At 45.4% G+C, this 25,984-nt stretch overlaps 1 protein-coding gene across 4 annotated transcripts in view; it reads right to left on the bottom strand.

Annotated features, from left to right (window-relative positions):
- Window positions 1-690: 690 nt before the first annotated feature.
- LOC124007776 (solute carrier family 12 member 6-like) overlaps window positions 691-25,984 on the bottom strand; it is a 29,505-nt gene continuing 4,211 nt past the window's right edge. For 3 of the 4 annotated variants that reach the window (XM_046318527.1, XM_046318525.1, XM_046318528.1), the window contains 24 exons: window positions 21,037-21,131; window positions 20,798-20,926; window positions 16,719-16,865; window positions 16,133-16,187; window positions 14,440-14,570; window positions 13,735-13,976; window positions 13,272-13,390; window positions 12,787-12,966; window positions 12,552-12,716; window positions 12,171-12,268; window positions 11,735-11,793; window positions 11,241-11,415; window positions 11,019-11,137; window positions 10,716-10,814; window positions 8,869-8,988; window positions 8,516-8,620; window positions 8,243-8,411; window positions 7,777-7,972; window positions 7,371-7,540; window positions 7,144-7,275; window positions 6,632-6,757; window positions 3,251-3,522; window positions 2,994-3,127; window positions 691-2,757 (listed from right to left, as the gene is read on the bottom strand). In XM_046318527.1, coding sequence (XP_046174483.1) covers window positions 2,666-2,757; window positions 2,994-3,127; window positions 3,251-3,522; window positions 6,632-6,757; window positions 7,144-7,275; window positions 7,371-7,540; window positions 7,777-7,972; window positions 8,243-8,411; window positions 8,516-8,620; window positions 8,869-8,988; window positions 10,716-10,814; window positions 11,019-11,137; window positions 11,241-11,415; window positions 11,735-11,793; window positions 12,171-12,268; window positions 12,552-12,716; window positions 12,787-12,966; window positions 13,272-13,390; window positions 13,735-13,976; window positions 14,440-14,570; window positions 16,133-16,187; window positions 16,719-16,865; window positions 20,798-20,926; window positions 21,037-21,131 — 3,329 coding nt within the window. In that variant the 3' untranslated portion in view covers window positions 691-2,665. The remainder of the gene's footprint in view (window positions 2,758-2,993; window positions 3,128-3,250; window positions 3,523-6,631; window positions 6,758-7,143; window positions 7,276-7,370; window positions 7,541-7,776; window positions 7,973-8,242; window positions 8,412-8,515; window positions 8,621-8,868; window positions 8,989-10,715; window positions 10,815-11,018; window positions 11,138-11,240; window positions 11,416-11,734; window positions 11,794-12,170; window positions 12,269-12,551; window positions 12,717-12,786; window positions 12,967-13,271; window positions 13,391-13,734; window positions 13,977-14,439; window positions 14,571-16,132; window positions 16,188-16,718; window positions 16,866-20,797; window positions 20,927-21,036; window positions 21,132-25,984) is intronic. The other variant, XM_046318529.1, reaches the window with a different exon arrangement.

The raw sequence follows: 25,984 nt of genomic DNA, 5'->3' as shown, positions 1-25,984 counted from the left end.
GATAGTGAGGGGGAGGATAACTCGTAAGATGATTTATTTGTATTTTTTAAATCACCGTCTCTCACACGCACAAGCGCGCACGCAAACTTCCAATCACTCCCTTTCACTGACAGTGCAATGACAAAAAAAATGTTAAACAGCATGCAGGGTAATGGTCTCTTTACAACAGTGGTCCAGTGTGCAACAATAACCCCCCACACACACACACCTAATATGGCTACCTACAACACTGTTACTCATTCACAATACTTCAATCCATTCCTTTCCTTCCACACCTCTCTCACTCAAGTTTTCCCTTACCAAGCAGGGCAGACCTGAAATAATTTGGCTTCAATTGACTACTGTTGTGTTTAAAGTGAACCACCCCCTTGATATTGACTTGGTAGGCCTTGATTTGGCACCCCGCCTTGAGAAAACACATCTAGGGGATGTTTACACCTAAACTAGAAGCCATTGCTGTCAACACATGTACCTTTTTGCAGTCCAAGTCCTGAACTACATGTCTTACTCACACCTCTCTCTATTCAAGGACAGCCTGGTCCCAGATCTGTCTATGCTGTAACCAACTCCTATGGCTGTATTGTTAGAGGAGTTGGCTATAGCAAATGGGTCATTCTCACAAAACTGTCCCCCAAGAAATGGTGTAATTTTTCACATATCCTCTTGAATCACTGAGATTAGGTTTTTTGATCAGATATTGTGCATTTTACCAACAGTTTCACAAAATTCTCATTACTATAAGTTTTAAAAGTAAAAAAAAAAAAAAGTCATAAACAAATCAATATTTAGATATTGTTTAAAAATGTCTTCCCTAATGAAAACGGCCGAGTTAAACATAACACTGAAAATAAAATTATACAATTACTATAAAATCTTAGTTTCCCCCCCTATTTGAGCTCTTTAGCCATTTCAGTAATGAGAAGGCCAAGTGGGGTAAAGGGGGTGTTTGAGAATAAGAACCTTATTCTGAAGGCATACAAGCTAATAAATTAACAACTTGTGCCCATATAAGGATTTCTCCTCTAGATGATGCATCATGGGTGAATAAAACTTTATTAAAAATGTTTTACAGGAACTTGAATAAGTAATGAGACGTCCACAGACACTGTTTGTACTTAATAAATATTATACTTTAATGTAAACTCCAACTAGAATACCATTTGTATGATTTATGGACAAACTACGGCAACATATTTGGTGTTTTATTCAAATAGGTTACATTTTTGTAAAGATTATTTTTTAATAGACCAGAGAATTTAATCCAGATGCATTTCGGTAATGAGAATTTGGATGAAAATGTGAAATTTATTTCAAATAAGACACTTTCCCCAAAACTAGACATCTTATTCCTCAGAATGATAGTTGATTTTTTAAGATGTATCATGGTTTTGTAACTCAATTTGGTACAGACATTTTAAAACCGTTTTAATGATAATGACCCAAATACAGATCAGAGACCAGCAGGCTATTGTAATGTATCACAAAACCTGGGTACTATTTCAAATGTTTCTTCTTGAGCGTCTGTCTGCTTTGCCTGGTTGGAGACACCAATACCAAACGTTGGGTTTGCATGTTTTGGCACTATTCTTTTGGTTCCATCAAGCATAGCTCAAGTATTTCAAATGATTTCAAATAGTATATGAACCTAAGTCCATTCTCTGTCTAGCTCTAGCCTACACAATGTACATACATACTGTACATACATAACATACACATTTTCTCACACTCGTACCACACAATCCACTCATCATCAGGTCTGCGTTCCAATAATCCATACAACGTAGAATGCACGGCTTCACTCCAGCATGCTAGACATGTAGATTTTGGAAGAGCGCGCCTGTTGTCGTTTTCTATAACTAAACCCTGAGTCACTCAGTGGAACACTCACTGTTTCAGGGTGTTCTAGATTCTATATCAATATTCTAGATTATATGTAGACATTCTAGGACGTGCTAGATTCTATCTAGATGTTCTACAATGTTCGAGATTCTATATTGATTTTCTAGATTCTATATAGATGTTCTAGGATGTTCTAGATTCTATATGGTCTGTCTGTCTACTAGATTATGACTATCATCCATTGGTCCATACATGCTCACACATTGTAAGTCCAAAATCACACCCTATTCCCTATTTAGTGCAAAAGTAGTGCACTATGGGGAACATGGTGCCATTTGGGACATAAAAACTGGTCCCTGATCCAACTGCTGTATATTATTGTGCATTATGTGGGAGGCCAGAAGTTTTTCCTGACCATGTGACCTGATCAGGGGGAATACTTAGGGCCCTAGTTATCAGCTATAACCAGGACCAGGAATTGTCCTGGTCTAGTCACGTGGGCTGGTCCTTTTTGTATTATATGTTGAGATTAATATCTCTCATACACTTAGACACACACAGACACACATTATGAGAACTTTCGCTCAATGTTCACTTGAGGAATCGTGTTGGCTTTTTGTAGCTTGTCTTTAGTGGAATGGGGAAGCCTAGGAATAATGACTGACAGCGGAGAGATGGGAGGGGTTTATCCAAGCTGCAGCCAATGACAGTCCATCTTTGCTGTCTGACAGAGGGGCCACACCCCCAGGGCTCCTTAGCCCCACCTCCTTTAGCATTCTCTTCCACGTGATTGGCTGCTCTGACATAGCTGGTTTGTGTGAGCAAATCAGGAGTAGATGGTGATGACTTCACTTCCTCCACCCCTGACCAATAGAACGCGTTCCAATCCCTCAGTTAGAACTTCCAGAAATTCCATATCTGACCATCGGTTAAGGACTGGTCTGGAAACGTTTTCTCAATAACAATAAAAAGCATAATACTGTAACTACTACAACTGCGTCTACTATAGCTATGACAGAACACACAGCTATTGGTTCATTTTCAATTCACTCAATTAAGGAGGTGAAAAATAAATCGATTGAAGTGGAATTGAGTCCAACCCTGGTACACAGGAAGAGAAGCACAGTCAACAGGAAGTAGGAAGTGAAGGATACAGTTTTCGTCTCCGGCTGGGTTCCGTGGCGGTCCCGGCATGTTGAGCAGGACCAGCCGAGCATCATGGGATTTGTTGACGATGACCTCGTTGAGCTTGACGGCCGTGTGCATCCGCCGCACGTTGGAGTGGTCCCTGGGAGAGAGACATCATTAATAACAACAACCATCAACAGTCATCCGTTTGTATGTGTCTCCATTCAAGTGTGTGTGTGTGTGTGTGTGTGTGTGTTCATGCATGTGTGTGTGTGTGACTTACGGCCTGATACTGAGCATATCTCTGAAGCCCTCTGGCGTACTACAGCCGGAGTGTGTAGCTCTGTACTGCAGGGCTTTCTCCTTAGTCCAGGTCATGTGGACTCGTCTGTTCTCAGAGGCTGACATCCCTCCATCCCTTTCCCTTCCTCCGGCTGCTCCTCCTCCCTTTTCCGCATTTCCTGTGGGGCCTCCACCCCCGTCGGTGTCTTCATCGTCGTCAGAACCAATGCTGGTTAGCCGAAGCATGGAGTTACGATCCTTTACCAACTGTGCCTGGGGGAGAGAATGTGTAACACACGTTTAGAAATTCTCCCTCTCTCTCCCCCCCTCCCTCCCTCTGAGAGAGATACACCTACAAAAGACACAAAGTCACTGAGTACAGGGTAGGGCTGGGCGATATATCCAATTGATTAGAATTTTTGTTTTAACGTGATGTTCCAAATGCCTTCATCAAGGTTATTTTGTAATGTTTGAGCATTCTGTCTTTTTGGTCTCGTCTCCTTCGCTCCTTCTGTGCTGTGTGCCTTCCCACTCACAGACACCAAGCCCCTCCTCCTGTGCTGTGTGCCTTCCCACTCACAGACACCAAGCCCCTCCTCCTTCTGTGATGTGTGCCTTCCCACACACAGACACCAAGCCCCTCCTCCTTCTGTGATGTGTGCCTTCCCACACACAGACACCAAGCCCCTCCTTCTGTGATGTGTGCCTTCCCACACACAGACACCAAGCCCCTCCTCCTTCTGTGATATGTGCCTTCCCACTCACAGACACCAAGCCCCTCCTCCTTCTGTGCTGTGTGCCTTCCCACACACAGACACCAAGCCCCTCCTCCTTCTGTGATGTGTGCCTTCCCACACACAGACACCAAGCCCCTCCTCCTTCTGTGCTGTGTGCCTTCCCACTCGCACAGACACCAAGCCCCTCCTTCTGTGAATCTTCCCACTCGCAGATACAAAGCCCCTCCTCCTTCTGTGCTGTGTGCCTTCCCACTCACAGACACCAAGCCCCTCCTCCTTCTGTGCTGTGTGCCTTCCCACTCACAGACACCATGCCCCTCCCCTTCTGTGATGTGTGCCTTCCCACACACAGACACCAAGCCCCTCATCCTTCTGTGCTGTGTGCCTTCCCACTCGCACAGACACCAAGCCTCTCCTTCTGTGAATCTTCTCACTCGCAGATACAAAGCCCCTCCTCCTTCTGTGCTGTGTGCCTTCCCACTCGCACAGACACCAAAAGCCTCTCCTTCTGTGAATCTTCCCACTCGCAGATACAAAGCCCCTCCTCCTTCTGTGCTGTGTGCCTTCCCACTCGCACAGACACCAAGCCCCTCCTTCTGTGAATCTTCCCACTCGCAGATACAAAGCCCCTGCTCCTTCTGTGCTGTGTGCCTTCCTACTTGCACAGACACCAAGCCCCTCCTCCTTCTGTGCTGTGTGCCTTCCCACTTGCACAGACACCAAGCCCCTCCTTCTGTGAATCTTCCCACTCGCAGATACAAAGCCCCTCCTCCTTCTGTGCTGTGTGCCTTCCTACTTGCACAGACACCAAGCCCCTCCTCCTTCTGTGCCTTCCTACTTGCACAGACACCAAGCCACTCCTCCTTCTGTGCTGTGTGCCTTCCTACTTGCACAGACACCAAGCCCCTCCTCCTTCTGTGCTGTGTGCCTTCCCACTTGCAGACACCAAGCCCCTCCTTCTGTGAATCTTCCCACTCGCAGATACAAAGCCCCTCCTTCTGCTAGCTGTCTAGTCTGGGTTTTAGAAATGTCCACAGACTGTTATGTGCTAGCTGTCTAGTCTGGGTTTTTAGAAATGTCCACAGACTGAACTGTGCTAGCTGTCTAGTCTGGGTTTTAGAAATGTCCACAGACTTATGTGCTAGCTGTCTAGTCTGGGTTTTAGAAATGTCCACAGACTTATGTGCTAGCTGTCTAGTCTGGGTTTTAGAAATGTCCACAGACTGTTATGTGCTAGCTGTCTAGTCTGGGTTTTAGAAATGTCCACAGACTGTTATGTGCTAGCTGTCTAGTCTGGGTTTTAGAAATGTCCACAGACTGTTATGTGCTAGCTGTCTAGTCTGGGTTTTAGAAATGTCCACAGACTGTTATGTGCTAGCTGTCTAGTCTGGGTTTTAGAAATGTCCACAGACTGTTATGTGCTAGCTGTCTAGTCTGGGTTTTAGAAATGTCCACAGACTTACGTGCTAGCTGTCTAGTCTGGGTTTTAGAAATGTCCACAGACTTACGTGCTAGCTGTCTAGTCTGGGTTTTAGAAATGTGCAATGACCATTAAAAAAACACATTTATATAAGGAATTGGCAACATGTCCTCATTCTGAAAAATAAGCATCTTATCCAGGTAGGCTACTTGACTGAAATATCCAAAAGTGAACAGGCTGTTTTTCAAACAGTTGGAGACAGACTGAAAGGTGCATTCATAACAGTTAGACTGTTCTACCTTGTTAGCAAGCAAATAGATCTAAGTTGACGAGACTTTAAATATTAAAATCAGCTGGTTACTCACTAGCACGTGGTTTTGTGTTTGAGAGATGAGACCGGTGTTCATTTTCTAGAATGCTTGATACAATTAGTGGACGTGCATTGTGCATGGTTACATTTGTAAGAAAATTGGCATTTTCATATACAGATTTAAAAGCCAGATCAGTAACTATTGTAAAAAAGCAGGTTCAACTATTTTGATAAAATCATTCAATTATGAATGGGTCTTTTGGTTGTGGAAGGCTTATATTTAGCCTAGGTATAATTTTACAAACCCAAAATTCATAAGATTATTCCTGACTGTCTGAAATTATGTGTATTGACCTTTAATTGTGAAACAAAGGCTATTTAGAGAAACTGTAAAAAATATTGAGGTATATATTGTGAATCAGCCAGAAGTTCGAACAAATTGTAGCTATAATTCTTTGGACATATCACCCAGCCCTATTATATGGTCATATTCATTAGGGCACACTGTAGCAAAACATTTTGGAACGGAAAACAAAAACGGATGTTTCTTATAAGACAAGTTTAGGTCATCCCCCCCTGTTTCAGTCCGCTTTCTCCCGTTCGGTGCCTAATGAATACGACCCTGATACACACTCTCCAACACAGGACAGCTTACGTCTAGCGACATTAGCAATATGTAGGCTGCAGGATAGAGTAGGGCATTACGTCTGAAGTTGACTACGTAGTCTACGAGACAGTTCGGAGTCAATTACTAACCGAGCAGACAGCAAACTTACTTCATCTATACTCCAGCGAACTCGCTAAGGAAAACAACAATAGGCAGATGAGGTGAAGATGAACGCACACACACTTTTTCTCTCTCTCATTTTCGCACACACACGCACATATGGAAACAGAACTATGAAACAAACACACTTGTTGAGGCCTCCGCACCTCTTTCTCCCGGTCAGACTTGGACAGCCTCATCTGTCTGAGCATCTGAGACCTCTGCTCCATCATCAGAGTCCTCTCATAGGTGTAGGCTGAGATGTCACTGTTATGCTAGGAGAGGAGATGGGGAGGGGGGATTGAGGTGGAGAGAGAGGAGGGGGAGGGGGATTGAGGTGGAGAGAGAGGAGGGGGGGTGGTGGAGAGAGAAGAGGGAGGAGATAGGAGAGGGGGAGATGGAGATAGCAGAGGAGGGAGAGAATAGGGGGGTACAGAGGAGAGGGGAGAGAGCATGGGGAGACAGGAGAAGGGAGGAGAGAATAGGGGATAGTGAGGAGAGAGGAGAGAACGACAGTTTCTCATGGGTCAAATGAACAAAGCCTAACACATAGCTATTAGCTAGCGGTCAATATTGAAATTATATATTGGCATTTTTACATGAACGTTTGAGTAAAGTACGTGGGCCTCAAGTTATTATTGGGGTCTATGCAGAAACCTACCATCTCCACCACTTCAACATCAGCCTCTATGCGGAGGTGGTAGAGGAACGTAGCCAGGTCCTTCTTCATCTGAATAGAGTTATCCTCCATCTGAGCCACCGTGAAGATACGCATCGCACACTTACGCCACACCTGGGGACGGAAACACGACAACGTCGTCAGCTACATGTGTACACAACCTTTCTACGAGAAGATGATGACATGATATGACTAAATATTTCTCTGACCTTGTGTTGCCTCAGCAGGAAGGGCAGTAGCATGAGCATGCCCCCGTCGTGGACGATCCACCAGACATCAATGTATCCCTCCGCGCACGGCTCACTGTTGCCGGGGAACAGAGAGATGTTCTTGGGCACAAGTAGGGCCAGGTGGGCCGCTGTCGTCACACGCACCGTGTCTGGAGGAAACACACAGAGAGAGGGGGCGCTGTTTATTCAAACCACAACGTCTCAAAGTTAGATGGCAGGTAGTCAAATTCAAAGGGCCAGTTGCAATGTTTGACAAACAGATGGCAGTAATGGTACCATTCAATGATTCCCTCTTGCTCCCCCCCCTCTCTCTTTCACATCATGGCTTTTGCCTTGAAGCCTGACGAGAAAGCGCACATGCACACCTCTCCTGTCCTGTACTCACTGATAAAGGTCTTCCAGGACTGTGGATCCTCACTCTGCCTCCAGGCCAGAGGCCAGCCCATAACCACAGTGTTGTGCCTCATCCCTCCTAACCCACTGGACTGGATCATGTGGCTGATGCCTTCCCTGGCCTTGTTAGCCACAATACACTGACAGAACCCTTTCACCTTCTCCTTGTCCATCTGGTGCTTCAGAGTCTACAGGAGGGGGGGGTGAATAAAGAGCGAGAGAGATGGGAAATAGGGAGAGAGAGAGAGGAGGGATAGTGAGAGGGAATGGAGAGAGAGAGATGTTATAACACAATACACCTACAGATCCATCATGTGAGTCTGAAAGAGAAAGACAAAATTAGACGCCTGAAAGAAGGGAGAGGAAGAGGGGCGAAAATCAGAAGAGGTATATAAAAAAAAAAACATTTCTAGAGAAATGCACCAAGAGTGCTAGACAGAGAGAAAAGAGAGACCAACCTGTTCTGCAGCCAGGGCCTCTCCGTAGCTGTGGAGATAGTTTCCAGTGATGACGGTCCCTACAATGGTCAGACCTTTACCTGCCTTCAGCTGAGATGCAAAGGTTAGCAGGCGGGGAGACTTGACATAGGCATCCTCATCTAACTTCAATAGAACTAAGAGCTGGGGTCTGGAGGGGAGAGAGAGAGAGAGATTGTAAAGGTGTGAGATCGGGTGTATATACATGGGTGGTTGTGCATGAGTCGCTGTTAACCGTATACTGCTATACTTTACCTCCAGTTCTTGGTGTGTGGTGGTCCCTCTTCCAACCTCAAGAGGGCGTAGCGAGCAGCGCTGAGGGACAGACCCCGAATACCATCTCCCCACTCCTTCTCTGCCCTGGAACACACACACATGAAGACAACTTAGAGATTCCTACACACACATGAAGACAACTCAAGAGATTCATACACACACACACACTTTGTATAAATATATTCATCTTCCTTTTGAATTATGAATGTAACACCTCCACAAAATATATAATTGGATTTCTGTGATCTCCATTCACACAAGCCCACACACACACCACAAAATCTGAAACACACACAACTGGTTTGTTCCAGTAGATCCCCATGGAAACCTACCCGTGGTACTCGATGTATTTGTAGATCATGCCAGCAATCACTATAGCAACAATAGCATAGTACCATGACGATATGAACATCAGAGCCAAGCAGATGATCATACCCAGAAATGACAAGGTCCTAGAGAGAGAGAGAGAGAGAGAGAGAGAGAGAGAGAGAGAGAGAATAATCCATCATCACGCAGGGCTCAACATTAATGCTTGCCCTCTTGTCCGGGACAAGTAAAATTAACATTATGACAAGTTTTTATTTAATTTTTTATTGTCGGACAAGAAGAATGGACAAGTAAAAAAAAAAAATTATATAGTACAATAATCACAAAATCAAAAATGACTGATCAGAATGGGATCAATTGTAATATTTTATAGGCTACCAAGGGTGGTCAACCATCCGGCAGGAGAGTCTTAAATGGCCAGGGTTGGGTTTTGAGACAGGCTAGAATATGCAGAGAAGCCAATGGACAGAGTGTAGCCTACATTTATATCCGATTGTCTAAGGCAAAAAGTAACACATTTTATTTTGTAAAAGTGGTTCCTTGCATCAAACATTGATGTGAAAACACTTGTTACAGACCACATCATTTGTGACTAAAAAAGTGGCTAAAAAAGTTCAGACTTGAGAGAAATAGAAAATAATCAATAATACTTGAAAAGTTCTCTATTTATAAAACGTTGATATGTAAATAGAGTATATGGAATGTGTGTGTGTGTGTGTGTGTGTGTGTGTGTGTGTGGACGTGTTTAACTATACTTGTGGGGACCAGAAGTATCCACAAGAAGAGTAAACACAAAAATTTGACGAGGTCCCCACGAGGTCAAATGCTATTTCTAGGGTGTTTAGGGTTAATAACCTCTTGCGACGAGCAATCCCGTATCCGGGAGCGTAATCATAGCCTCAAATGCATTAGCATAACGCAGCGGACATAAATACCCCTAGAAACTTTTCCTATTCAAGAAAATCGCAAATGAAATGAAATAAATATATTCAAACACAAGCTTAGCCTTTTGTTAACAACACTGTCATCTCAGATTTTCAAACATTACAGCCAACGCATTACAGCCAACGCTAGACAAGCATTTGTGTAAGTTTATCATGGCATAATGCTATGCTAGCTCTGCTGGCAGCAGGCAACATTTTCACGAAAATAAGAAAAGCAACCAAATTGAATAATTTACTTTTGAAGAACTTTGGATGCTTTCACTCAGGAGACTCCCGGTTAGATAGCAAATGTTCCTTTTTTCCCAAAATATTATTTTTGTAGGCGAAATAGCTCCCGTTTCTTCATCATGCTTGGCTGAGAAATCAACCGGAAAATGCTACAACTATAACGCCAAACTTTTCCATTCTTCAATGGAAATGCCTAAAAAGACGTCACAATGCTGTAGACACCTTGGGGAATACGTGGAAAACGTAAGCTCATTCGTAGCTCATTCACAGCCATATAAGGAGTCATTGGCATGAGGCGGTTTCAAAAAATGTGGCACTTCCTGGTTGGATTGTTATCTGGGTTTCGCTTGTAACATCAGTTCTGTGTCACTCACAGACAATATCTTTGCAGTTTTGGAAATGTCAGCGTTTTCTTTCCAAAGCTGTCAATTATATGCATAGTCGAGCATCTTTTCGTGACAAAATATCTTGTTTAAAACAGGAACGTTTTTCATCCAAAACTTTTAATAGCGCCCCCTAATGCATAACTGGTTTTAAGGTTAGAATTAGTGTTAGGCTTAAGAGCTAGGGATAGGTTAAGGTTATGGTACAGGTTAAGGAAAATAGGATTTTGAATGGGACTGAATTGTATGTCCACACAAGGTTAGCTGTGCAATGTGTGTGTGTGTGTGTGTGTGTACCAATGGTAGTAGGAGAAGCGTGGTCTCCAGTTGGGAGTTCTCAGCAGCGTCTGCAGAGCACAGGCCAGGTTCACAAACAGATAGCACATCAAGAAGAACCTACAGAGAGAGGGAGATGTGGGACTCAGGCTGCACTGAATCAGCATCCATACAATCAGACAACAAACAATCACACACACACACACACACACACACACACACACACACACACACACACACACACACACACACACACACACACACACACACACACACACACACACACACACACACACTTTCTCTCTCCAAGAAACACACACTCACATGGAGAGGATGGGTGCAACCAGGTCCAGAGAAGCAATGAGGATTCCCAGCTCAGCTATCAGAGCTGTCAGGAGCAGAGCCCAGGTAGGCTCTCCATTAGCCTTGCCATGACCAAACACCTGGACAGAGAGAACAGAATATTAGAGCGAGAGAGAGGAGTGAGAGAGGAATGAGAGAGAAAGAAGAGCTATATATACTACAACACTTGTTTATTTATCTCACCCTGAGGAAGGGGATGATGTTGTCCTTGGCAATGGCCTGGAGGAGGCGGGGAGCGCCCGTCAGTGACTGGAGGCCAGCGCCGCACGTCGAAAAGAAGGAGCCAATCACAATGACCCAGGGGGAGGGCCAAGACAAGGTGCCCACTACCAGGTTTCCCTTTACAGAGTCTCCAAACCTTTAGAACAACAGACAGGTCAGTTAGTGCGACTTCAACGAGTCTCAAAACCTTCAGATAGACAGACAGTGAAGTCACACTAACTGATCTAAGTCTCCAAACCTACAGACAGACAGGTCAATTACCTGTCAGTTACCTAAGAAGGCCAAGACACACCAATTTCAATTTACTTCCTAAATTGACTCAATTTAAATGAACGCCACCCTGAAAAACACACACACACACACACACACACACACACACACACACACACACACACACACACACACACACACACACACACACACACACAGAGAGAGAAAGACAACAATATACTAACTTATCTCTGAGCACCACTCCTTCGATGCAGGCTCCAAACAGCACCACACTGCTCAGGCACCACACTGCTCAGGTCTGGCCAGGCCACTCAGGTAAATAACCCACTAGTCACATCACACCTGAACCACAACACAGTCTGTCCCATTACCACACACTAAGCACCATGCAGGTGTGTGTAACTAGAATGATTCTAATTCTATGACTAGGACAGAGTTTACATGTGACATTTTCAATTAAAAATACAACAGCTTTGTTGTCCTTGGGTGTCTGAAATTGCCCCCTACACCTACACACTGCACTACTTTTGACAAGAGCCCTAGTCAAATGTAGTGCACTATGTACGGATTAGGGTGTGAATTCGGACGCAAACAGAGTTAATATGGAAACGATTCTCAATTAAAAATCCAAAATCTTTATAGTCCACAGTGAAGGATACAGACGAGGGAGGTAGTGAGGATGGCCATAATGGTTCCTATGGGGATGGAGCGCTGAGCATCTTTCAGGTCCCCAGACCGGTTAGAACCAGCCATTATACCTGGAGGGGGGAGAAGAGGGAGGAATTGTGAGGATGGAGAGAGAAAGAAAGAGCGAGAGAGACAGAGTTGGTGTATGAATCTATGACAAATTATTTTACAGCTGGATCAGCCTGTCCCAAATCTCTCCCTACAACTCGTCTCTGTCTCCGCAGAGCTGGAAGCACCATGGTGGGAGCTCCACCACTGCACTGCTTCTAACGATTCAGATCTACCAATATCAAGAGGTCCAAGGGGATCGGGAGGTACTGGGATCAGGAGAGACGAACAGAGGAGGAAATATACCTGTGACTGAGGGGAAGAAGATTCCCACCAATAGCGTGAAGGAGGTGGTGATGTCAGCGAAGACATAGGGCAGCCGATTGGTGGGTGGGTGGACGGGTCTGGGCGAGGGGAGTGACCCTTTCTCCAGGACGTCCCCTTTACTGAGGTAAACACTCCATATGTTCTCTATGGAGAGAATACTAATTATTAGAGAGAAAGAGAGCGAGAGAGAGAGTGTGAGAGACAGAGAATGTACCTGTGATAACTCCACTGGACAGGCCTGGTATGCCAGGTATCTCAGAGATGTTGCTGAGGTTAAAGTAGTAGTCACAGGAAGCGTTGAGGTCTGGGCCTTCACAGAACTGCAACCACAGGGTCGTGGTCGCCTCAGATGAGGGCAGGGATAGATCAAAGGTTGACGGCACCGTGCCATTTCCTAGAAGAAATGGTTGATTAGTTGATATTGGGGACGATAATGAACAAGCGAGCAAAGAGGTGGAGAATGAGGAATTCTAACAGTGATCGAATGGCAGGCAGATCTAACACCTTCAAAGCCTTGATTGGCCTGTTAGGCGTGATTGATTAAGGCTTCAGCAAATGAGCCGCAAGTGGGCATGTCCCATAGTGAGATGTGAAACAGAATGGACCGAGAGAACATGAGGGTTAACATAAAATAAAAAAATCTCTTTATAATTGACTATGTCATTTTTCCAAATTGAAAGGTAATATTGACAGTTTTACCAGCGAGTGTGAGGTTGGTATCCACAGGTCTGGGTGGTTCTTTGGGCAGGGTGGTCTTGGCACAGGGACCATCATGCAGGATGTGTCCTGACAGGGTACGGTTACCCAGCATACACACCCTGAGGAGGAGGGAGGAGAAGATTAGAGCACGGGATTGGTCAATCACAGAGATGACAGTGAACGGATGGTCAATTAGGGCATCAGTCAAGTTGAAGTGTTTGGCAGTAAGAGTGGTGTGAAAGTCTTGAGAATGGGTCAATACGGGTACGTGTATGTCTCAATGAGAGCGGTTACAACGTTCTCAGGTTTCTCACTGGTGTTACGGGCGGTGAAAGTGTAAATCAGGCATGCCAATGGAAACACATCAGATTAGTTTCTTGTTTCTTTGCAACCCATAATCAATTCCGATTACACCATGAATCTATCAATCAAACCGCTCTACGATCACAATGGAGGAACTCACGGGAAAGTGGGCGGGCTGAAGGCGGAGACCAGCGCTCCGGTGTAGATGGACAGGATGGAGATGATGACACAGGCCAGGAAGACGGACGCAAGCTTGTTGACATATTTGACGCCGACAAAGACCAGTAATGCCATGAGGAGGAGGAAGATTGATCCGTAGACCCTCATGTTGTTCAACATGGCTGCTCCCTCACCGTCCGGACTGCCGGAGACAAAGATGGCCGCCCACGGGGCAATGTACATCTGGGGGTAGGAGGAGAGCGAGAGAGGGTAAGATAACAGACACGCAAAATCAAACGATATATTGGATTGGTGAGGGTGAGTTGATGCTGGAGTTTCATATGATATATATATATATATATATATGAAGGTCCATGCTGACAAAACTGTGCATGTCATGTGAACACTTATACAGACAACATGAACATGACAATAACCATGATAATGAACGTCAGAGTAATTAGATGGTGGTAGTTGTGGTCCTTCTGTAGCTCAGTTGGTAGAGCATGGCGCTTGTAACGCCAGGGTAGTGGGTTCGATCCCCGGGACCACCCATACGTAGAATGTATGCACACATGACTGTAAGTCGCTTTGGATAAAAGCGTCTGCTAAATGGCATATATTATTATTATTATATTATAAATGATGGTTATAATGAGGATGACGGTAAGGAAGAGGAACGGGCAACGAAGGTTCTCCCACCCACCAGCAGGATCTCGATGGCTCCCAGGATGTACATGGCCCCGGCAAATGTGGTGCCCAGGTAGAAGCACAGCCCCACCGCCCCCCCAAACTCTGGCCCCAGAGAACGACTGATCATGAAGTAGGAACCACCCGCTGGAGAGGAGAGAAGAGGGGGAGAGAGAGGGTAGGGGAGGAGAAGGTTGGGAGGAAGAGATAGAGAGGAGAGGGATGGAGAAGGAGGTGGGAGGAAGGAGGGGGTGGGAGGGAGAGAAGTGAAGAGAAGAATGGGTGTTAGTATCATTATGGGCATTATGGAAGAGGATAACAGAGAAAAGTAGAATAGTACAGTATTATGATAATGAGAGACAACACACTAAGATTTTACCAATAAACATAGGTCCCAAATGGCACCCTATTCCCTATGCAGTGCACTACTTTTGACCAGGCCCATAGATGAGGGAGGAGATCAATGGAGGAAATGTAACTTTGCAGATAGAAGCAAGGGTTTTGTCTTGACATAGAGCCCCTTACTGATTCTAACTACAATGTTATCATATGGAATAGTTCAAATCAACTGAAATTGATTTGCTTCATATTCAAATATCACAAGAATGTTAGAATTGTTCAACGACAACTTTGACATTTGGGATATTTCCGGCGTAAATGTTGTTTCACTCAGAATTAGAATGATTTTATTATGTGTGTATAATTACTCATTCTATGTCTATAGTTTTACTAGTGGTGAATGGTATTTCTGGGTGAGGACACCATGTCTCAATGTGTACAGTCAGAGAGGGGAGAGGCAAATCAGACGTTAGAATGAACAGACAAACCTAACCCCGGGTTCAAATATCATTTGAAATCATTTGAAATATTTTATCTTTATTCTGCCTGGCGCAGTGGAAGCGATAGAATAGTTGGGAAACTGCCAGACTCCGCCCACCCGGCAGTTCAGGCAGACTAAACCAAAAGCTACAAGTATTTTTAAATACCCAGGTCTGACACATACAGACATCACTGAGACAGAGTTGCAAAATTCAGATCACTTTTCCAAAATTCCTGAAAACCTGGGAAGTCTGGAGAAAGTAACCAGCATTTTTAAACAATAACAAACATTAAACATATACTTGGATGACAACAAGACAGAGGGATGGAGGGAGAGATGGATAGAGGGATGGAGAGAAAGAGAGCGAAAGATAGATGGATAGAGAGAGGGATGAAGTGATGGTGGTAGGGGGAGATGGATGTATGGAGAGAGGGATGAAGAGAGAGAGGGATGAAGAGATGGTGGTAGGGGGAGATGGATGGATGGAGAGAGGGATGAAGAGATTGAGGTAGGGGGAGATGGATGGATGGAGGTAGGGAGAGATGGATGTATGGAGAGAGGGATCAAGAGAGAGAGGGATGGAGGTAGGGAGAGATGGATGGATGGAGGGAGGGATGAAGAGATGGAGGTAGGGGGAGATGGATGTATGGAGAGAGGGATGAAGAGAGAGAGGGATGGATAGAGGGATGGATGAGAGAGGGATGAAGAGATGGAGGTAGGGAGAGATGGATGGATGGATGGAGGGAGGGATGAGGAGATGGAGGTAGGGGGAGATGGATGTATGGAGAGAGGGATGAAGAGAGAGAGGGATGGATAGAGAGAGGGATGGATGAGAGAGGGATGAAGAGATGGAGGTAGGGAGAGATGGATGGATGGATGGAGGGAATACCTGGTACAACTCCATTGGTGGCGATGGCACTCATTGAGATAGCAGTCAGTAAAGTCTGCAGAATGAGAGAGGAGCAGTAGCTGTATCATGCATATATCGATACACATAAAGATACTCACTAATCACGATCTACAGGGCACTGCTCTTAACAGGCCTGTTCCAATTATCTCCTGTTCTCTTTATCTTAAACACTTTCTGGATAATTGTCTGCTAAATCACCAAAATGTAAAAATGTGTGTATGCGTGTCTGCATCTGTCCGTGTGTGTTGCCTCTACCGTGTGTGTGTGTGTTTGCCAGGAGTAGACGTGTGCTGCACCTCTATACCGAAACATGGCAATCTACTAACATAACTTAAGCCCACCTGTTGTAACGGTCATTGTTAATACAGCAAAGGTCAGAGGAAGGTGTGTCTTGTATCCATAAGTGTCCATATATCCATGACCTAGGAAATGTTTGAATTCTTCTTGACAGTAATGTGATTTGTGGATTCAAAACTCTGTGTGTGTTTGTGTGTGTGTGTGTGTGTGTGTGTGTGTGTGTGTGTGTGTGTGTGTGTGTGTGTGTGTGTGTGTGTATTATCCTCACGCAGCAGCAGCATATGAAGACGATGCAGAGAGCTTGCAGCACACCGGCAGTTCCCACCACCCAAGTGAGACGCAGGAACAAGATCACCCCGAAGATGTTCTGCAGGCATGGCAGGTACACCCCCATGAACGTACCCATTTGGGGAGACTGGGATAGACACACAGGAGAATAGTGATCATTAATGCACAACGTAACAAAAGCATGTTCTGTAGATAGGGCAGATACAACCCCATGAACGTACCCATCTGCGGAGACTGGGAGACACAAATGGCATTAGATATGAGGGTCCTGTTCATTAGTGAACACAGTAGCAAAGCATTTTCCAAAAAATAAAAACTCCTGATCATATCCAAATCAAATCAAATCATAAAATCAAATCAAATTTTATTTGTCACATACACATGGTTAGCAGATGTTAATGCGAGTGTAGCGAAATGCTTGTGCTTCTAGTTCCGACAATGCAGTGATAACCAACAAGTAAACTAACAATTCCAAAACTACTGTCTTATACACAGTGTAAGGGGATAAAGAATATGTACATAAGGATATATGAATGAGTGATGGTACAGAGCAGCATACAGTAGATGGTATCGAGTACAGTATATACATATGAGATGAGTATGTAGACAAAGTAAACAAAGTGGCATAGTTAAAGTGGCTAGTGATACATGTATTACATAAGGATGCAGTCGATGATGTAGAGTACAGTATATACGTATGCATATGAGATGAATAATGTAAGCTAAGTAACATTATATAAGTTAGCATTGTTTAAAGTGGCTAGTGATATATTTACATCATTTCCCATCAATTCCCATTATTAAAGTGGCTGGAGTTGGGTCAGTGTCAATAACAGTGTGTTGGCAGCAGCCACTCAATGTTAGTGGTGGCTGTTTAACAGTCTGATGGCCTTGAGATAGAAGCTGTTTTTCAGTCTCTCGGTCCCAGCTTTGATGCACCTGTACTGACCTCGCCTTCTGGATGATAGCGGGGTGAACAGGCAGTGGCTCGGGTGGTTGATGTCCTTGATGATCTTTATGGCCTTCCTGTAACATCGGGTGGTGTAGGTGTCCTGGAGGGCAGGTAGTTTGCCCCCGGTGATGCGTTGTGCAGACCTCACTACCCTCTGGAGAGCCTTACGGTTGAGGGCGGAGCAGTTGCCGTACCAGGCGGTGATACAGCCCGCCAGGATGCTCTCGATTGTGCATCTGTAGAAGTTTGTGAGTGCTTTTGGTGACAAGCCGAATTTCTTCAGCCTCCTGAAGTTGAAGAGGCGCTGCTGCGCCTTCTTCACAACGCTGTCAGTGTGAGTGGACCAATTCAGTATGTCTGTGATGTGTATGCCGAGGAACTTAAAACTTACTACCCTCTCCACTACTGTTCCATCGATGTGGATAGGGGGGGTGTTCCCTCTGCTGTTTCCTGAAGTCCACAATCATCTCCTTAGTTTTGTTGACGTTGAGTGTGAGGTTATTTTCCTGACACCACACTCCGATGGCCCTCACCTCCTCCCTGTAGGCCGTCTATTCGTTGTTGGTAATCAAGCCTACCACTGTTGTGTCGTCCGCAAACTTGATGATTGAGTTGGAGGCGTGCGTGGCCGCAGTCGTGGCTGAACAGGGAGTACAGGAGAGGGCTCAGAACGCACCCTTGTGGGGCCCCCGTGTTGAGGATCAGCGGGGAGGAGATGTTGCCTACCCTCACCACCTGGGGGCGGCCTGTCAGGAAGTCCAGTACCCAGTTGCACAGGGCGGGGTCGAGACCCAGGGTCTCGAACTTGATGACGAGCTTGGAGGGTACTATGGTGTTGAATGCCGAGCTGTAGTCGATGAACAGCATTCTCACATAGGTATTCCTCTTGTCCAGGTGGGTTAGGGCAGTGTGCAGTGTGGTTGAGATTGCATCGTCTGTGGACCTATTTGGGCGGTAAGCAAATTGGAGTGGGTCTAGGGTGTCAGGTAGGGTGGAGGTGATATGGTCCTTGACTAGTCTCTCAAAGCACTTCATGATGACGGAAGTGAGTGCTACGGGGCGGTAGTCGTTTAGCTCAGTTACCTTAGCTTTCTTGGGAACAGGAACAATGGTGGCCCTCTTGAAGCATGTGGGAACAGCAGACTGGTATAGGGATTGATTGAATATGTCCGTAAACACACCGGCCAGGTGGTCTGCGCATGCTCTGAGGGCGCGGCTGGGGATGCTGTCTGGGCCTGCAGCCTTGCGAGGGTTAATACGTTTAAATGTCTTACTCACCTCGGCTGCAGCGAAGGAGAGACCGCATTTTTTCGTTGCAGGCCGTGTCAATGGCACTATATTGTCCTCAAAGCGGGCAAAAAAGTTACTTAGTCTGCCTGGGAGCAAGACATCCTGGTCCGTGACTGGGCTGGGTTTCTTCTTGTAGTCCGTGATTGACTGTAGACCCTGCCACATGCCTCTTGTGTCTGAGCCATTGAATTGAGATTCTACTTTGTCTCTGTACTGACGCTTAGCTTGTTTAATAGCCTTGCGGAGGGAATAGCTGCACTGTTTGTATTCGGTCATGTTGCCAGACACCTTGCCCTGATTAAAAGCAGTGGTTCGCGCTTTCAGTTTCACGCGAATGCTGCCATCAATCCACTGTTTCTGGTTAGGGAATGTTTTTATCGTTGCTATGGGAACGACATCTTCAACGCACGTTCTAATGAACTCGCACACCGAATCAGCGTATTCGTCAATATTTTTATCTGACGCAATACGAAACATGTCCCAGTCCACGTGATGGAAGCAGTCTTGGAGTGTGGAGTCAGCTTGTTCGGACCAGCGTTGGACAGACCTCAGCGTGGGAGCCTCTTGTTTAAGTTTCTGCCTGTAGGCAGGGATCAACAAAATGGAGTCGTGGTCAGCTTTTCCGAAAGGGGGGCGGGGCAGGGCCTTATATGCGTCACGGAAGTTAGAGTAACAATGATCCAAGGTTTTACCACCCCTGGTTGCGCAATCGATATGCTGATAAAATTTAGGGAGTCTTGTTTTCAGATTAGCCTTGTTAAAATCCCCAGCTACAATGAATGCAGCCTCCGGATAAATGGTTTCCAGTTTGCAAAGAGTTAAATAAAGTTCGTTCAGAGCCATCGATGTGTCTGCTTGGGGGGGGATATATACGGCTGTGATTATAATCGAAGAGAATTCTCTTGGAAGATAATGCGGTCTACATTTGATTGTGAGGAATTCTAAATCAGGTGAACAGAAGGATTTGAGTTCCTGTATGTTTCTTTCATCACACCATGTCTCGTTAGTCATGAGGCATACGCCCCCGCCACTCTTCTTACCAGAAAGATGTTTGTTTTTGTCGGCGCGATGCATGGAGAAACCCGCTGGCTGCACCGCCCCGGATAGCGTCTTCCCAGTAAGCCATGTTTCCGTGAAGCAGAGAACGTTGCAGTCTCTGATGTCCCTCTGGAATGCTACCCTTGCTCGGATTTCATCAACCTTGTCAAGAGACTGGACATTGGCAAGAAGAATGCTGGGGAGTGGTGCGCGATGTGCCCTTGTCCGGAGTCTGACCAGAAGACCGCTACGTTTCCCTCTTTTTCGGAGTCGTTTTTTTGGGTCGCTGCATGCGATCCATTCCGTTGTCCTGTTTGTAAGGCAGAACACAGGATCCGCGTCGCGGAAAACATATTCTTGGTCGTACTGATGGTGAGTTGACGCTGATCTTATATTCAGTAGTTCTTCTCGACTGTATGTACTGAAACCTAAGATGACCTGGGGTACTAATGTAAGAAATAACACGTAAAAAAAAACAAAAAACTGCATAGTTTCCTAGGAACGTGAAGCGAGGCGGCCATCTCTGTCGGCGCCGGAAGTTCAGGGACGTGCTAGGTGTGATTATATTAGGTCAGACATCTTACATTCCTGGGTCTATTCTCTTCTACAGTACCTGTATGGTGCTGTAAGTCAGTGCAGTAAGGGTGGAGTCGTCAGTAACAAGGGAGTCAAAAGTACAACCTGAAAGCATCATGGGAATCACAGCGCTTAGATATTACTGCCAGGGATCAAAGTACCATGCCAGGCAAAGGGAGAAAAGGGGTCAGAGTGGAGTGTACCTTGTGGGCCTTTCTCTTCTCTCCTATGCTCTCTGCCTCCTCGTGCTCCCTGGCCCCCTGGGTCAGGTTGGTGTAGTTGGCCAGACGGTTGAGGAGAGAAGATACCTTCGGCCTAGTGTCCATCTCCTCCTGCAGGAAGGGGGGGAAGAGAGAGAAAATAGGAAGAGATGAAGACATGACGAGACACTCATAAAACAGAGCGCATCAAACACTATTTATTGATTAATTGATGCTCTAACCTCAAAGAGAGCCAAGTTTCGGTCATAGAAGTCATCATCGTCCACCCCATGACTGTTGTTGACGTAGACATTGGACATTTTGGCATTGCCATCTCCTACACACACAGACAGAGACAAAGAGAGGGAGGAAGAGAGACAGAAAAGGAGAGAGTGAGAAAGAGGAAGAGAGGAGACAGAAAAGGAGAGAGTGAGAAAGAGAGAGACAGAAGGGAGAGAGTGAGAAGAGAGACAGAAGGGAGAGAGTGAGAAAGAGAGAGACAGAAGGGAGAGAGTGAGAAAGAGAGAGACAGAAGGGAGAGAGTGAGAAAGAGAGAGACAGAAGGGAGAGAGTGAGAAAGAGAGACAGAAGGGAGAAAGTGAGAAAGAGAGAGACAGAAGGGAGAAAGTGAGAAAGAGAGAGACAGAAGGGAGAAAGTGAGAGAGAGACACAGAAGGGAGAAAGTGAGAGAGAGACAGAAGGGAGAAAGTGAGAAAGAGAGAGACAGAAGGGAGAAAGTGAGAGAGAGGAAGGAGAGAAAGAGGGAGGAAGCAGGAGAGAGAGAGAGAGAAAGAAAGAGGGGAGACAGAAAGGAGACAAGGGAGAGAGAGGAAGAAGAGAGAGAGAAAGAGGGGAGACAGAAAGGAGACAAGGGAGAGAAAGAGGAAGAAGGAGAGAAAAGTTATACCTCTGTCAGCAGGGCCCTGAATCAGCGCTCTCAGTTCCCTCTCCTCTACCACCAGGGAGGACACACAAAAATGCACGCACGTGACAGTCTCAGACATGCATAGTTAAATACAGACATGTCTACAAACACACTGCGTCTTGAAAACAAACACACAGGGATGATCCTTGTGACATCCTTGTCTCATTCATTGCTACACATACACACAAACATCTAAACTCAGCAAAAAATTAAAAACATCCCTTTCTCAGGAACCTGACTTTCAAAGACAATTTCTAAAAATCCCAAAACTTAATTGTAAAGAGTTTAAACACTGTTTCCCATGCTTGTTCATTGAACCATAAACAATTAATGAACATGCACCTGTGGAACGGTCGTTAAGACACTAACAGTTTACCGACGGTAGTCAATTAAGGTCACAGTTATGAAAATTTAGGACACTAAAGAGGCTTTTCTACAGACTCTGGAAAAACACCAAAAGAAAGATGCCCAGGGTCCCTGCTCATCTACGTGAACATGCCTTAGGCATGCTGCAAGGAGGCATGAGGACTGCAGATGTCTGTACTGTGAGATGCCTAAGACAGCACTACAGGGAGACAGGACAGACAGCTGCTGAAAGAGGCTGGAGTGGGGGCTTGTAGGCCTGTTCTAAGGCAGGTCCTCACCAGACATCAACATCGTTGCCTGCGGGCACAAACCCACCATCACTGGACCAGACAGGACTGGCAAAAAAAATGCTCTTCACTGACGAATCGCGGTTTCGTCTCACCAGGGGTGATGGTCGGAATCATGTTTATCGTCGAAGAAATGAGCGTTACACCGAGGCCTGTACTCTGGAGCGGGATCAATTTGGAGGTGGAGGGTCCGTCATAGTCTGGGGCGGTGTGTTACAGCATAATCGGACTGAGCTTGTTGTCATTGCAGGCAATCTCAACACTGTGCGTTACAGGGAAGATATCATCCTCCCTTATGTGGTACCATTCCTGCAGGCGCATCCTGACGTGACCCTCCAGCATGACAGTGCCAACAGCCCTACTGCTCGTTCTGTACGGGATTTCTTGTAAGACCGGAATGTCAGTGTTCTGCCATGGCCAGCGAAGAGCCAGGGCCATTCCCCCCAGAAATGTCCAGGAACATGCAGGTGCCTTAGTGGAAAATGGGGTAACATCTCACAGCAAGAACTGGCAAATCTGGTGCAGTCCATGAGGAGGAGATGCACTACAGTACTTAATGCAGCTGGTGGCCACACCAGATACTGACTGTTACTTTTGATTTTTACCCCCCCTTTGTTCAGGGACAAATTATTGAATTTCTGTTCGTCACATGTCTGTGGAACGTGTTCAGTTCATGTCTCAGTTGTTGAATCTTGTTATGTTCACACAAATATTTAAACGGTAAGTTTGCTGAAAATGAACGCAGTTGACGTTTCTTTTTTTGCTGAGTAAACAAATACATTTTAATCAGTTAGCATACGCTCTTATCCAGAGTGTACAAGACATTAGGAAAACTTTCCTAATATTGAGTTGTTGCTCTACAAGGTGTCGTAAGCGTTCCACAGGAATGCTGGCCCATGTTGACTCCAGTGTTTCCCACAGTTGTGCCAAGTTGGCTGGATATCCTTTGGGTGGTGGACCATTCTTGATAAACACGGGAAACTATTGAGCATGAAAAACCCAGCAGTGTTGCAGTTCTTGACACAAACCAGTGCGCCTGGAACCTACTACCATACCCTGTTCAAAGGCACTTAAATCTCTTGTCTTGCCCATTCACCTTGAATGGCACACATACACAATCCATGTGTCAAAAGTCTTAAGGATTAGAAATCCTTCTTTAATCTGTCTCCTCCCCTTCATCTACACTGAATGAAGTGGATTTAACAAGTGACATCAATAAGGGATCATGGCTTTCACCAGGATTCACCTGGTCAGTCTGTCATGGAAAGAGCAGGTCTCCTAATGTTTTGTACAGCCTATGCGGCAAACACAACCGTCACAGGAAACACAACCGCCACAGCAAGCACATCCTCCCCAGCAATACACAAAGGTAGTCTTATGTGTGTACGACAGGTGAGATAGTGCTCAACTGAGGTGTAGGGATCTCTCTCCCTCCCTCCAGATAGTGCTCACCTGAGGTGTGTGCGTGCATGTGCGCGTGCATATCCCTGCATGTGAGTGTGTCTGATGGAGCAGAATGTGATATCAGGAGTAAATGTGTGATGTGAATGGATCCAGTCTGTCAAATTCTATTACTGCTTTGTGGGCAAGACCGACTAAAAATAACCATCTCGCGCTTGACCTTCCTTGAAATAACACAGCTGCCTCACTCTCTCCACTGCTTTTGTCTGTTATGGCTGCTCAGCCAGTTACACTGCATCGTCTCAGCAGTGTGTGTGTGTGTGTGTGTGTGTGTGTGTGTGTGTGTGTGTGTGTGTGTGTGTGTGTGTGTGTGTGTGTGTGTGTGTGTGTGTGTGTGTGTCTGGTAGATCAGCCTGTGCAAGTCAATTCCTAATCGATTTGTTGCGTTTCGCTTCTCCTTTCTTGGTATAAATAACCAAAGCGTCACCCTTGGTCTATAAAGTGTTCATGAAATGCTTTATCGCCTGCACACTACCATGGCTCATAGATACAGGCATTCTCTCTCCCAAACAACAGGCATATATACCATATATACACAAAAGTATGTGGACACCCCTTCAAATTTGTGGATTTGGCTACTTTAGCCACACCCATTACTGGCAGGTGTATAAAAAATAACAAATCCATGTTAATGTCCATGACCTTGGATGGCTTCAAGCATGAATCCACAAGGTTTTAGACTGTGTTTCTGGACTTCTGCATTGAGGAAATACCACGGGCTTATGTGGACATTATATCTGATAAGAACAAAGGCTCTTTTCTCCAAGTTACCTGTGGGAAGCAGCTAAAACGAACTAATCCCACTCAGAGTTAGCATAGAAACAGACTGCTGTCAACTTCATCCTAGCCATCAACCAGTGGCTGAAATGGCTATGCCAGTGTGTGTAACCCAACCCATGTGTGGTCACTGAACCCAGTACAGGGGAATGGTGATGATGTTCAGATCAAAAACATGCTCTCTCGCATAGACAACTTTTAGAAATGGTCTGGGCTGGAAGTGAAAGACCCTAAATGTGCAGGCTTGATATGATTGACATTTCCCATCCGACTGTGTTCATGAAGCTTGCGGCTGTGAAAAAGATGGCCCTTGCAAAGATTCAACATCGGTTTGCCAATGTACAGTTGAAGTCAGAGGTTTACATACACCTTAGCCAAGTACATTGAAACCCAGTTTCACAATTCCTGGCATTTAATCCTAGTACAAACTCCCTGTCATAGGTCAGTTAGGATCACCACTTTATTTTAAGAATGTGAAATGTCAGAATAATAGTAGAGAGAATGATTTATTACAGCTTTTATTTATTTATTTAATCACATTCCCAAGTGGGTCAGAAATACATTCAATTAGTATTTGGTAGCATTGCCTTTAAATTGTGTAACTTGGGTCAAACGTTTTGGGTAGCCTTCCACAAGCTTCCCGCAATAATGTGGGTGAATTTTGGCCCATTTCTCCTGACAGAGCTGGTGTAACAGAGTCAGGTTTGTAGGCCTCCTTGCTCACACATGCTTTTTCAGTTCTGCCCACACATTTTTCTATGGGATTGAGGTCAGGGCTTTGTGATGGCCACTCCAATACCTTGACTTTATCTTAAGCCATTTTGCCTCAACTTTGGAAGTATGCTTGGGGTCACTGTCCATTTGGAAGACCCATTTGCGACTAAGCTTTAATTCCCTGGCTGATGTCTTGAGATGTTGCTTCAATATATCCACATAATTTTCCTCCCTCATGATGCCATCTATTTTGTGAAGTGAACCAGTCCCTGCTGCAGCAAAGCACCCCCACAACATGATGCTGCCACCCCTGTGCATCACGGTTGGGATGGTGTTCTTTGGCTTGCAAGTCTCCCCCCTTCTTCCTCCAAACAATAAGATGGTCATTATGGCCAAACAGTTCTATTTTTGTTTTATCAGACCAGAGGACATTTCTCCAAAAAGTATGATCTTTGTCTCCATGTGCAGTTGCAAACCGTAGTCTGGCTTTTTTATGGCGGTTTTGGAACAGTGGCTTCTTCCTTGGTGAGCGGCCTTTCAGGTTATGTCGATATAGGACTTGTTTTACTGTGATATCGATACTTTTGTACCCGTTTCCTCCAGCATCTTCACAAGGTCCTTTGCGGTTGTTCTGTTCTGGCACCTAAGTACGTTCATCTC

Source organism: Oncorhynchus gorbuscha, linkage group LG21, assembly GCF_021184085.1.
Source record: "Oncorhynchus gorbuscha isolate QuinsamMale2020 ecotype Even-year linkage group LG21, OgorEven_v1.0, whole genome shotgun sequence".
NCBI lineage: Eukaryota > Metazoa > Chordata > Actinopteri > Salmoniformes > Salmonidae > Oncorhynchus > Oncorhynchus gorbuscha.
This window is presented reverse-complemented; position numbering and strand designations above follow the sequence as displayed.